The sequence below is a fragment of the Saprolegnia diclina genome (assembly GCF_000281045.1).
Source record: "Saprolegnia diclina VS20 unplaced genomic scaffold supercont1.61, whole genome shotgun sequence".
Classification (NCBI taxonomy): domain Eukaryota; phylum Oomycota; class Saprolegniomycetes; order Saprolegniales; family Saprolegniaceae; genus Saprolegnia; species Saprolegnia diclina.
In genome coordinates, this window is record NW_008246128.1 from 42,804 (window position 1) to 56,427 (window position 13,624).

At 58.0% G+C, this 13,624-nt stretch overlaps 4 protein-coding genes across 4 annotated transcripts; 3 read left to right on the forward strand and 1 right to left on the reverse strand.

The window, feature by feature from the left end:
• Nucleotides 1-650: 650 nt before the first annotated feature.
• SDRG_13529 (hypothetical protein) lies at nt 651-1,253 on the forward strand (the record flags this gene model as incomplete). Its single annotated transcript, XM_008619622.1, has 1 exon — nt 651-1,253. One exon carries the CDS (start codon nt 651-653, stop codon nt 1,251-1,253), a length of 603 nt encoding a protein of 200 aa, XP_008617844.1.
• A 940-nt stretch (nt 1,254-2,193) lies between these two features.
• Nucleotides 2,194-8,590, reverse strand: SDRG_13530 (hypothetical protein; the record flags this gene model as incomplete). Its single annotated transcript, XM_008619623.1, has 1 exon — nt 2,194-8,590. One exon carries the CDS (start codon nt 8,588-8,590, stop codon nt 2,228-2,230), a length of 6,363 nt encoding a protein of 2,120 aa, XP_008617845.1. The 3' UTR covers nt 2,194-2,227.
• Nucleotides 8,591-11,013: 2,423 nt separating this feature from the next.
• SDRG_13531 (hypothetical protein) lies at nt 11,014-11,947 on the forward strand. The gene has a single exon (XM_008619624.1). The coding sequence runs from the start codon at nt 11,115-11,117 to the stop codon at nt 11,829-11,831; it is 717 nt and encodes a 238-aa protein (XP_008617846.1). The 5' UTR covers nt 11,014-11,114; the 3' UTR covers nt 11,832-11,947.
• Nucleotides 11,948-13,022: 1,075 nt separating this feature from the next.
• SDRG_13532 (adenosinetriphosphatase) lies at nt 13,023-13,580 on the forward strand (the record flags this gene model as incomplete). The annotated part of the gene is made up of 3 exons (XM_008619625.1): nt 13,023-13,255; nt 13,294-13,438; nt 13,483-13,580. 3 exons carry the CDS (start codon nt 13,023-13,025, stop codon nt 13,576-13,578), a joined length of 474 nt encoding a protein of 157 aa, XP_008617847.1. The 3' UTR covers nt 13,579-13,580.
• Nucleotides 13,581-13,624: the final 44 nt, after the last annotated feature.

Sequence of the window (13,624 nt, forward strand, 5' to 3'; positions counted from 1 at the left end):
ATACGATGGATAGCAAAAGAGTAGCAGCAGCGCCAACCCGAGCACCGCCACCGGCTCCCCCTTTAAGAGGTAGCAGTGCTACCCGATTCACACGCGCACGAGGGCATGTGCCTGGTCATGCCGATGGCGGGCTCGAATTGGCGACTGCTGCTGTTTTTGTGTAGAAACGACGGACCCTTTCCCTTTGTGGCGCTGGCTACCAAGGGAGAATCGTGAGAGGTTTTTACGTTGAGAGGAGAAACACCTTGATGTTCCCATGGACGACGGAAAAGGGAGCGCAGCTACGGGACTGAAGCGCGTACCGTTGGCTTGCAAAGCAGAAATCTACCGACGCGACTACATGCGCTCGACAGAATCGGCGCTCCAACATGGCATCTAATGAGTTGGAAGATGCAAAAACGTAGGTAAATGTGTCGAAATCGGTGGCTTGGGGTTACCTGCGAGCCAGCATGTTGCGGACGTCTCCTATGAACAAGACCGACGCGGCAACAGAGCTCCAATACAAGTTGAGTAACTTGTATTGGACCGACAGCCAGGTGCGATCCAATATATTGGCCAACAGACACTGTTGCCACTATTTCATACAGTGTATTTCCTGCGAAACACTGCGTTCATTTCGAATCTTGCATCCCGTCGACATCTCGCTCGTCATGGCCGAGGAGTGGGGCGACTGGCCGATCGACGACGACAACACGCAGCTGGTGGACCTCCACCCGTTCTGGGACCACGAGCGTCAGCACCAGCGCTGCCAAGCCGCCTACCGCCAGCTCATCGATGCGTCGTTCTGCACCTCTGGTCGATGCCCTCACCCGGACGTGCGCCTTGGCAACGTCTTGCTACCATGGCCGCTCACACCAACGGACGTCGCCAGTCTCGTCCAGGAATACTCGACAGGCTGTATTTCACCTTCCCTCTGCGCTCTTGACCCTGCTTGGTCGAGTCGTCTTCACACGCAGGTCCAAGCCTTTCTCGGTCGCGGTGGAGTGCACAACTGCGCGCTGCAACTGCGCTGCATCTGGCTCGGCGGCGCGACGCTGCTACCAGCCACAGGCTATGCCGCTGTCTACGTCCTCCTCAGACCCGAACGCGACGTGTGGCAGCTCCTCTACAAGAGCATTCGCACGACCCACTACGTGGCATCGACGTGCACTGGCGCCGTGCCATGGCTCTGCATGTATATTCGCCCGCTTGAAGATGATTTTCTCGAGGTGCGCAAGGCCAGCTCGCGGCTCGACCGCCAGCTTCTCATATAGCAGCTGCTTGACGTCCATCCTCAACTGGTCGGGACGAAGCCGCTTGACAAGTGCCTTGAAGATCTTGGCCTTGAGCGTATCGTTCTCGAGCTTCTCCTTGCGACCATGCTCTTCAATTGCCAGACTGGCCTGAAAGACAAAGTTGTTGACTCGCGCGTTGATATCTTCTTCGTCATAGTCGAGCGAAACGGAGGCGAAAACCTTGTCGTACGTGAGCACCGCCATGTTCGGTTGCTTCTTCATGATGTCGTTGATCGCGTCCCACAGCTTCGCATCCGGTACGTTCAGCAGCGTGTAGTCGTCCCATAGCTTCCACTTGCTCTTCATGAGGAACTCGAGAAACCCGACGGGGCAAACGACTCCCGGAGCGGAACGCACGTCGCGGCATAGCTTTGGTTCGTTCGGTGACACTCGCGCCGCACGGAGGTCTCGTACTCGACGCGCTTCCACATGACCACATCGCGATGGGCGATACTCTTGAACTCTGGGTGCACCAGCTGCGGGAGTTCGACGACGCTCTTTGACACCGCGGTTGTTCTAGAATTGTTATCGTGTTGCGACCCAAGATCGTCTTCTTGAGCGAGTTGTGGTTGCTAACTTTGGCACTGTATCCACCAAACTGTGAACGCCAGACAAAGGGAGGCCGTGCACCCCAAACACCGGCGTGTATGCAAAGAGGCAACTTGGAAACTAGGCTCTTGTACAGTCCCATCGTATGGAGCCCGGCGGTTCCTGCCCATCTTAACGGTTTCTCGGTAGGACTATCGTACTGATAGATTGATACAAACACGTTGCCGTGTCCCAACCTAATGGTTCTAGTATTGTGTAGTAGGTGTCAAGTATTACGTGCTCAAACACCCGTCTACTGCTGTATTCCACTGCGTAATGGCGAAGAGGACGCTGACGATCTTGAGCTCTGGTCAAAACCGAGGAGCAAGCTTATTTGGAAAACCAAAATGTTTGATAAGTGCAACTTAACGCAGCAGACGATCGAGGTGCTTTTCAAGGTCGCCAATGTCGTGGGTATACGAGGCGGGGATGTTGGAGCACTTGAGTTTGTTGTACTTTTGCACGAGCTCGGTCTGGCAGTTGGCAAAGATGTACTCGCGCAGCGGAAGAAACTTGGTCACGCGTGGCAAGGCCCAGCCAGGATAGATCGTCTCAAACTCCTTGTACGGTCGTCTGCCGCTTGTAAACACGAAGACGTTGTTCTCGACCACGCTGGTCGCACAGCTCGACTCAACCAGCTCGTTGGTTTTGTTCCACGAGATACCAGTGAGGCCTACCGGCTGATGGTACGTGTCGTGGAGCGCGTCGTCGGTCGTCGAGACATGGCCCAGCGCCTTGGTGCACGGGCAGAAGCAGCGCGGACATGGCTTCCCACAGCGCGGCATGATGCCATCGACCGCACCGTACGCCTCGTTGTGGATGGCCTTGACAATCTTGTGAGCGATCGACGAGCTCCACAAGACCGATGGCCCGAGATGAACGTCGAGAGCTTTGAGGCGCGCCAAAAGACTTTGCGGGACGCTGAGTCCGTCGCGATGGGCTCTGAGAGCAAACACCGACGGGCCTTGGTCGTCGCAGTTCATCAAAAGCCCCGCGACCGACGGCAGACTCTCAATCAGCGCGCTCGTACCACTGCACTTGAGCCGACTCTGGAGCTTGAGGCGGAGTGCGTGGACAAAGACTTTGCTGCGCTTGGTGGCGGCGTCACGCGCCACGGCACTCGCGCTCACAATGCTGTCTTCCACGTCGCGCACGAGCTTTTCGGCGACACGAAGATGACACTCTTGCACTTGGGCCAACACGAGGTGGCTCATGACGCCCGCAGCATGCTCGACCGGCAGCTTGATGTGGTTCAGCACCGCGTCCATCTCCCGCTTTCGCAGTAGCTGCAAAAGGTCCTTGTCCAAGGCGGCCTGCATCGCGTCGGCAGTGCGCACCCAGCGCGCGTCCTTGAGCGCTGACGCGACGACGCTCACGACTTCTTCTTCAAACGCCTTGGTCAAATGGAGACCGAGCCACTCGTTCAGCGTCGTCGAGAGCAGCTGGGCGGCCTTTTGACCGTCGCAGACACTTTGCGCGAAGCAAAGCATGCTCGGCCGGAACGCTTCAAACTTGGCGACGACGCTGTTGACCGCGTCCCAGCGCGCTTGACGCTGCTGGAGCGCTGTCGTGAGTGTCTCGTGGAGCGCACGGAGACCGACCTTGAGCTCCGACGGCTTCAATTGCATCGTGGATAAGAGGCGCTTGATGCTCATGACGCACGTGAGCGCAACGTCGTCTGCGTAGCGGTCGACGTCGGCGAGGTCGCTGCACACGCGATCGCGCACCGCGTCGGCGACTTTGGCGTCGCGCGAGGGCTCATCGCGCCGCACCCAGTTTCTCGCCGACTGCCACGCGCTTTGGAGGAATGACGCGTCGTCGTCGTTGCTCGTCAAGAGCCGAAGCTCGTCCGGGGTGAAGATATTGTTGCCGTGGAGGACGTCGTGCACGAGCTTGGGCACGTGCGTGGCGAGCGCCGGTCTGGCGTGGCGCGCCTTGTCCAAAATCGCGTTGAAGATCGTGTCAAAGGCGGCCAAGGTCGCCTCGGGGCCGCACTTGGCGTTGTGGTCGACGATGGCCGCTTGCAGCTCTTCCTTGTACGCCTTGGTGATCGCGTCAAAGTCGAACAAGTGCTGGACTTTGGACTGGACGAGGCGCACCGAGTGCGACGCTTGGCGCTGCTTCTTCTCATGCCATGTTGCTTCCATCGCGGTGGCCCACTTGGCAAACTCATTTTGGTTCAGCGTCGCCATGACGACAGCGTCCAGCGAAGCCACCGTGCTCTCCACGTGATGTGCGAGGAGAAGCTCGTACTTGCTGCTGCGGTCGCCGTCCGGCGCCTTGTCGTCCGCGCTGTCGGCGCTCATCGTCTGCAGCACCAAGTCAAACGCCTCGCTGTAGATCTTGGCGAGCTCTTGCGTGTGCATTGCCATGGCTTGCACCAGCCGGTCGTAGACGACGCGTTCGTGGGCCGACGCAAAGTCCAGCTCAAAGTTGGCGCTCTGAAGACACATCCAGACCAAGTCCAAGCTCTCGCTGAGCTCGCCGACGGTGCGCGCTTGCCACGCTCCGTCATTGACAGCCGTCATGTGCATGAAATCTCGGAAGCGAACGAGTCGGTCGCCAAAGTCGGGCAGTGGCACGTCGTTGGGCGGCGTCGTCTGGCCTTGCGTGAGCCCCAGAAAGCGAACTGCACTCGTCGTTTCGTCCGTCATGTCAGTGGAAAAGTCGCGCAAAAAGGACGTGGCCGTTGCCGCCTGCGACTGCCGCACAGTCGCAATCTGCTTGGCGCTGCTGCGCAGACTGTCGAGAAGCGCGCGCAGGCTTGTGACCATGCTGCTTCTCTGCGTCACATCGATTTGGTTGAACGCAAAATAGAGTTTTGTCGCGAGATGGCCACCGGACGCAGCCGCAAGCTCCGAGTTGGCAAAGGCCGAGAGCACGATCGGGAGCACGTCGTTGATCGTGTTAGTCGACTCGCCTTTTGTCAAGATGATAGTCGCATCGGCAGGCAAAATGGCCACGGACGCCATGCGGTTGTCGCGCCACACTGTGCCTTCGACACCGACGTACTCGGGCGACTGGATGCCTTCCGTGTCCAGTAGCAACATGTAGTCGTACGCACCGCCGTTGTCGCAAGCGAGGAGCTGCAAGTTGACGCCCCGTGTGCACCGCGCGACGCTCGTCCGGAGTCGGACGCCAAACATGCTGTTGAGCAGCGTCGACTTGCCCGACGACTGGACACCCATGACCGAGAGCACAAAGACGCGGGTGTTGGCCGGCAATGCTTCGTCGAGACAGCGAAGAATAGCGCGGATCCACTTGTCGTTAACCATGCCAGCGTCACCGTCCATGAGCTCGAGCGAGAAGCCATCGAGAAGGTGCTGGACCGCCAGCGACGGTAGATACGCGTATACGTCGGGGTCGGCCGTAAACATGTGCGAGAGTTCGCGCCAGAGGTGCTCGAGACCGGTGACCATGTTGCTCCACGTCGCAAGGGCTGAAGCGTAGGCGGCTCGCGTATCCTCGTCGTCGACTTCGCTGAGGGCCACAAAGGCCCGGCTGCACTCGGCTTGCGCTTTGGCCGTGATCGCTTCGCCGCACTCGGCAAGTCGACGCTCGAGGTCGATGATGCGCATCTCGCGGTCCGCAACATCAGGTCGTTTGAGAACGTACAAGAAGTACTCGAGCAACGGCGTTTGCGACACAACCCGCACGACCTTCTTGTGAACGGCTTCACTTGAAGCGATCCGCTGGCGCAGCACCGCTTGGTTCGGAACGCTCGTCTCCCGCTGGAGCGCAATGCGCAGCTCCGACTCGTGAGCAAACCGCCGCTGGAGCCTCAGCTTCTTGGTGCGAAGCGTCGCAAAGTCCGTGCCTGCTAGCATGCCCGCCACTCTCTGTCGCATTAGCCAATCCCGCTGGACGAGGCTCGGCAGCGACAGCTGGTCGACGAGCTGCTTTGGCGCATCGTGGGGCTCCTGCAAAATGTGCGCCGTGATGCGCTCGTACGACGTCGACATGGGACACGCGAGCGCGACCGACACAATGTGCACCTTGTCGTCGAGGTACGACTCGTCTTCGTCGTCGTTCGAGTGACACCAGTGCAGCACCGTGCCCCGGGGCAGCGTCAAGCGCACGGGTCGGGCCCCCGTGTCGACGACCAAGACGTCGGCAAACTGCGTAATGAACGGCGCCAACAGCATGTAGTCGCCAATGACGTGGAGCACCATGACGGTCGTAAACTCCGTGTTTTCTTGCACAAACCCCCAGCCGAGCTCGGCGACGACAGCAGCGTTCGTGACGTTGTTGCCGTGCGTGCGGTCGAGGCAGTGCACCGAGTCGACGTGGAAGACGTTCTTGATCCAGTCTTTCGTCACGCTGCTTCGCGTGGGCTGCTCCGAGACAACAGCCACGCGCGTGACCGAGGTGTCGCGCATGAGCGAAGCTTGGCCTTTGTCGAGCCGCGTCTTGACGAGGCCCAGCGCGCCCGCTTCGCTCCGAAGCTCGTCGTATGTCGAGGGGACAAGGAAGGGGACGAGGTAGCGGCGGTCGAGAAGAAGGCGGTACACCTCGGCGCGCGCGGTCGGCGTCAGCGAGTCCAAAAGACTCAAAAGCCCATCAAAGACGACTGGCCCCGGAGGCGACGCATCCTGAACCTGCCGATCGGCCCGCTTGCGCTTCACGCCCGATGTCGTGGTGTAGAGCTCTTTGACTAGACTCAGACGGTGCTTCAGCGTGTACCAAATGAGCCCGGGGAGGTCCGTCGTCTTGTTCGGCTTGGTTACGACTGTCAAGAGATGGCTCATGGGCTGTTGGATCACCGGGCCTGGTGGTTCGCTCTTGACGAGAACGGGGGCGGGCAGCTCCTCCTCGTCCGAGCTCTCGGCCGTCGCACCGTCGCCGAGTGCCGTGAGCATCGCATCGGCCATCGCAAGGATGTGCTCTCGCGTGAGAGTACTCTGAAAGCCGTCGTCGGTGCAGCCAAACTTGTGGGCGATACCAGAAAGCTCCTTGTGGCCGCTGGGAGAGATGTTCGTCGCGATCAGCTCGCCAACCCGCGCGGTCAACAGCGCGTCATCGGGCATCGCTGCCTTGCTGAATACGTCGAGAAGGATCTTGACAGCGATCGGGACGTCGCGTACGTCCAGCGCAGGGACACACCACGTGTGCATGGCACTTTGAACCTTGGGGGCGTCCTTCCGGAGCGCGGCCAGCTGCCCGGCACGCTGGAGTGCCTCATCGACCGCCGCGTCCAGGTTGATGCCCGCCTCGACCAACACGGCGTTGAGAACATTAGTGTAGATCGCTCCAAGCTCGAGCATCGCCACCAAGTCGTTGGCCGCAACGAGCCGGCACAAGGCTGCGTGTAGGCGTGGCTCGCACAACCAGTCGACCAAAAACGTCTGGTGGAACTCGATGTCGAAGCGAAGCGCGAGCAAGGCCACGTCGACCAGCGCTTTGCTCTCGACGGTATCGGCGGTGGACGCGTCGAAGAGGTGAGAAATGGCCACGGCGGCGGCGTTAGCGCAGGCAACGCGCGTGTGCTTGAGCTCCGTGCCAATGGTCGGATCGTGCAGCCATACCTCGACGTACACGGCACGGACCGCCGCAGCGACGTCCGATGGCAAGTCACGTTTTGAGACGAGGTCGAGCCACGCATCGCGCACGAGGGAGGCAGCGCGCTCAAAACCGGCGGCCGCCAGTAAATCCCAGACACCGACGCGCGTTGTCGGACGAACAATAACGTGCCACGTCGCCGGGTCGAGGACGAGTCGCTGCTCGAAGATCGCAAAACTGAGCGCGTCCGGCCCCGTGCACTTGATCTCTGTCATAATGTCGCACCGTGTTTGACGCGCGTCGTGCAGCGTGCTCTCGCACACATCGATGCAGCTCTGGTACGGAAAGCTGCTGTAGTTGATCGAAAAGTCGCAGCTTCCCATCGCTGGGCACGCCGCCTGCAGCAAGGCCGTCGCTTCGTCCGTCGTCGTGCTCACTTGGACCTTCTTCCAGATAATGCCACCGACGTGGAAGACGCCGCTGCACACGTGCGAGCCATAGTCAAACAGAAAGTTCTGGGCCGTCACAACGTCCGTCACACGCGCCCCATCCGCCACCGCGGACGCGGTTAGCGGCGTCGAGAGAACGTCCAAAGCAAACGCTTTCATGGGCACGATGGCATACGCCACGTGCACGACCGACGTCCCCCGCAGCGGCAGATCGTAGATACCGCAATGGCGTGTCGGCCGGCTGGATCGGACGGCAGCGCAAAAGTCCTTGGCCGCGGCGGCGCTGGGAAACCACGTGTCTCGAAAATCTCTGCCGAGCGTTGGTGCTTCCAGCGTACAGTGCGTCGGCGGCTGTAAAATGGCGGCTTCGACGCCCTTGGACGAGCCAGGAAACCCCAAGCAATAGCCGAAAAGGGCAGCGCCGCCGCTTGCTCGGGCCACAACGTCGTCGTCTGTCGGCGTGACATCCGTGGCCGACACTTGGTAGCTCATCTGCGTGAGCATCTTGTCGAGGACGGGAAGACGCAGGAGGAGCGTCGGCGAGTCGAGGAGCATGTCGTCGCTCACGATCCAGTGCGACACGCCGAGCGCCGAGGCAAGCTGGTTGAAGTGCGCGACCACTTCGTTGATCTCATCCTCGTGGCCTGCGCGGACGGCGTCTTGGAGGTGGGCAGAGGCCTCGATGGCCTCGGCCAACGTCTCGGCCAGACCCATGGCGTCCGTGCCGTTGAGTGTGCCGTTGAGTGTGCCGTTGGGACTGACCACAGATGGTTTGGACATGCTCTGTCATTTGACCAATCACATGCTGTAGCTGACGTATAGCTGGCCAATCCTCGTGCCTGATGGTGGGCCAAGATTCGCTTGGTCGTTGCGGTCGTTGCCACGGCAACTGAAATGACATTAGGAGTTGGCATGGGCGTGCAGGTTCCACCGAATAATGCCAAGAGTGCTAGTACATGAAAACAATGTAATTTTTACCCTCGAAGGCGCTGTCGTTGCTGGATAAGAAAGTCCTTTGATAACGTTGCTAGTATAGCTAGTTCAAATTGCTGGATCGCGTGAGTTTGATGCGATACTATCCGGGATTCCGGATACGGGACGCATGCGGCTCCAGGCCCGATGCTGAGGCGCGTGGTGGCCGGCAAAACCCCAAAAAATGAAATCGCTCATACTTGGCATGCTGGTAGAATGGACGTCTGGGATCCCAAATCCCATCGTCTCGTCGCCGTGCGAGCCATATAGCGGAAGAAATCAACCACCAAAGTTTGTCTCGCGCGGTCTCACTGTAGGAGTCTTTGGGCAGGGTGATGCCGGCCACACCAGGCTTGACCAAGTTGACAGCAAGAAGACCCACAATGATCACCAGCGTCGTCACGATCTCAATGTAGATGAACGACTTGAGCGAGAGCCGGCCGAGCGGCTTGAGGTCGTTGTTGCCGGCGACACCGACAACGAGCGACGAAAACACGAGCGGAAACACGATGAACTGGATCGGCTATCGGCGCCAGCCTTGGCACCGCTGGTCGTGCCGAAGGATCACATCTAGGATCTCTATCGTGAGGCATGTGCGACCGCGCTACTTTTACGGTACAATTACGTTAACATAACGCAGCATACCGTCAAAGTACGGTATGCCACGTCATTTTAATTACAAAACTGAAATAAAAGAAGATCGAGAGTTAGAGGCCCGATCACACCATCTTCGGTAACCTTCGTTGCAAAACCTCATGGGACTTCGAGAAGACACTTTTGGTGGTGGTGGTGAGAGCTCTAATGCCGAAGTGGACTGTACACATGCATTGTTCACTCCCCGAGCCCTGATATTTTCTACAATTGTGTCGAATGTTAATTCGTTGGATATTTCCAACCAAAGCGACTGTGTTCGTGTGGGTGGCTGCGGTGGTCAGCGTCACGTCGAGGGGTTTTCTCGACACAAAGGCACGTCTGAATTACTTGAAGTCGGTGGCCCTTCTTCACAACCATTCTTTTCAAGTGTGAGCCACGAGGCTTTTGCAGGCGGCATGAATGTTGGTGGTGACGAAGCGTGGACGCCAATGGAAACGTTGAACTCAGTGGAGATTTTGAGCAATCAGCCATGAGCTATCCCACACCCGGCAAGGCAGTCGATGCGTAGTGTCCTCGTCTTCGCGACCGAGTAAAGCAAGAGACTACGTATAGCTCTACGTATGGGCTTGCTGGTGGCACACTCCCATGTCCACGCTCGACGACAATATATCTTGTTCGACTCGAGAGCATTACCAATCGGAGCTCGATCCAATCACCCGAATCTTCGAACTTCGTTTTTGGGATTTTGTTGCTGGGATTTACCCTTTGGGCATATTGCATTTTGCACGCATTTTGCAAGCCTCGTCTTGATATTGCACTTCACCGACCTCTCTGCAATGCATCCAACTGCGTTTCAGTATAATCGATACGTATGGGCGCTTGCCTTTCATAAACGGAGTTAATTGCTGCGCTTTCTAGGCAAATGCACTCCAGCATTGATGTCGTCGTCGCGAAGATTTGTGATTGCATGCGTGAGGAATACGCTGTCAGTGTGAGTGCGACGACGTTGTGCTGCTTGTGGTCGTGATTGTGAGGTGAGACTGGTGTCTTTGATTCACACAGCTCCTATCCAGCTCAATTCAATTGCAAATGGCGGACCAGCACCAACTCCAGTCGAGCTGCAGGTACACTACTGCATCACCATTGTCATCATTGTGTAGTTGATCCTCCTTTGCACATTGAGTGTGAGAGAAAACATGCATTCGGATGATTGGGTTCAAACGTTCGATAATCAAGGACCTTTCTAGATCGTACCAGCGCAATTTTTATCAACGAAATGCGGGCTGGGGTCGCCTGTCTTGCTATCAAGCACCCATCCTCGAGCTATTCGACCAGCACAAATTAGGGTACATACTTTTGCTTATGGTGGTCGCTTCTCCTTCATTTGTTCATGGCCGCTCAATCCGCGTCATCATCCGCTCGAGTGTGCTGCTGGCTCCTTGAAACGCCGCGTCATATTGCCCCAAGCACACCAAAAACCCAAAACTTCGACCGACCTTTGTCCCAATATAATAAATGGATTTAATTCTGAATACCAATACTCTGTCATACAATACGAAATCGGAGGCGCGACATCGAAGTATAACAATCCAGAGCTTCGACCATCATTCATGCGAGCTACACTCGCTGGACCATTCCGCTGCGATTGGCCGGCGCAATTCCAAGCGGTTGAGGCTCTTCATTCGAAGGCCAGCGCAGAGAGGCCGCCCGACTCCGACCTTGGCTGCTGCTGCATGCGATGAGAACAGGCCCGCTTGCAAACGCGCTCTTCCGAGCGAACCCGGCCATGCGCGGCTCGACGACGCCAGCCTCGTCGACGACCTCGACGACACCCGCTTTGGCATCGGGCCCAGCGACGGCGACCGCGCGAAGCCTTGCGCACCTGCCGCCGTCACAGCCAAACCTAATCTCTCGCGAGCGCCATCCCGTATGCCTTCGTGATAGTCTCCCGGCAGCGCGGCCGCGCCTGGCGTACGTGGCGCCGCCAAAAGCGACGCCGACACCGCCGGCGCCACCGGCGATCGACAACCCGTTCAGCGACTGGGTCGACTACCGTGCGCCTGTACGCCCACCCAACCCAGCGGCTGACGACGACGACGAGGATCTCCTCGAAGATCTCGACGAATTTGCGCTCGGGCCGCCACCGCCACCGGCGTTCCCGTGCCGGCTGTCACCACGGTACAGCGGCTGCAGTACCGACAGCGAAGGCGGCGGCGTCGACGACGAGCACTACCTCATGACCCACGACATGGGCCTCGGCTCGAGGCGGGCGAAAGCCATCGAGCAGGCGCAGAGACAGTTTCGGTGCTACGAACTGGACTGTCTTCTCGACCACGACAATGTCCCACCGCCGATGCTCCATCGAGAGCAGGCGCAGCTCTTTGTGAGCCAAGAGCTCGTGCCGCTGGCGTGTCAAAAGTGCGGGCGCATCGAGTTGGTCGCCATTACGTACTGACGACGAGCTGTCTGTGGATTTAAGTTATGGCAAAAACCCGCGGGACGGGTGTGATAACAGTTGTCGGAGGCAACAACTACGATGATCAATATTACAACTGCCGTCCCTTGATTGCAGCTCGTGTCCAGCGTTCATACTCGCTGCCGACGATGACACCACCCACAAGCAGCGCGAAATGGCCGGCACAGCTACGGGCACGTGTCCCACCAGCGAGACGCTGGAAAGCCTTTCGGAGCTACCTTTCCGTCCGTATCGCACGCTCGCCAAGGAAGCTCATACGAGTTGATTTTACTTGTGAGATCTCCGGGGCTGTGGCGCTACTATATCGCACGCGTGTCGCTGTGCCGATACTCGACCGTCTCTTACGTCATATTGTACAACAGTGCCGGATGTGCAATCGCGTGATAGTAGCTGCTTTGATCGTGAGAGCAGCAGCGGGAAGGGGCGTCAGCATCGCGCGGAACACTCGGTTGTTGCATTCAAGCCAAGGACTGCACTAGACGCAAGCACGCAAGATCGGCCAGAGGGCACGATTGGACGACCTGTGATCCGAGAATGGCGTTACGACAGCGTCACAGAGGGAGCCGGCAACCGACGACGGCAGTTGCATCGCAGCAAGATATCTCGTATCGGATCAAAAGCGCGCCATTTTCCTGTCTGAAGTCTGGATACAGAAATAATACAAGATAATTGGCGATAAACGCTGTATCCAGTCTTCATACAGGAAAATGGCTACTCACCAAATCCAAGTTTTCTCTCAATATGTCGATCTGGAAGCTCTACTATGAAGGCTCCTTTTATGGCCCGCGACATTATGAAGAAGATGGTCGTGCGGGTTTTGCGTTTTCCCTCCCTTTGATCAAGAGAACGCGGGCCTCAGATCCGAGGGCGATGAGCTCAGAAATGAGGTCATCGCCCTCGGATCTGAGGCCCGCGTTCTCTTGACCGAGCATGTTGGCAAGCACCTCGCTCTCGTTGGCAAGCACGTCGCACTCGTTGAGGTGGGCCACTCTCGCTCGAAGCTCGTCGCGGGTTTCTGCCGTTTGCGCCTGCAACCCGTCGATGTGCTGGAGGTCTTCTCGAATACTGTCAATATATCGAATACTGTCAATATATATACTGTTGTATTAGCAATTTCTCTAGTCCTTTTACTAGAAAAAACTAGCAGGTCTTCCAGTGCCTTGGCGACGGATGGGGCGCGGGTCGGGCATTGTGTTTTCGCAGTTTGTCAACATGCTCGACCTCATTGAGCACCGCCTCGAGCTCGCGGGCATTCGCTGCGTGAAGCTCTCGGGCAGCATGCCCATGACGATGCGCGAGAAGCTGCTCACGCTCTTCCGGGACGACCCGAAGCTCACAATCTTCCTCATCAGTCTCAAGGCCGGTGGCGTCGCGCTCAACCTCACGGTCGCGTCCCAGCAATTGTGCTACGAGTGGCGCGTCGGCGACTAATGGTGACTAGCATCTTCCTCATGGACCCGTGGTGGAACCCGGCGGCCGAGCACCAAGCGATCGACCGCACGCACCGACTCGGGCAGTTCAAGCCCATTCGCGCGACCCGGTTCATCGTTGCCAACACGATTGAAGACCGCATCTTGAAGCTGCAGGTGCGTCGGCCTCTTCTCGGGTGCAAATGATGATGCTGTTGTAGGAGAAGAAGCAGCTGGTGTTTGAAGGCACGGTGGGCTCCAGCACGGCGGCGCTTGGGCGTCTCACGGTCGAAGACCTCCGCTTCCTCTTCCACTAGTATCGAGTTGATTCTTTCTTATATGGCTCTAAGCTTCGTTGATTGT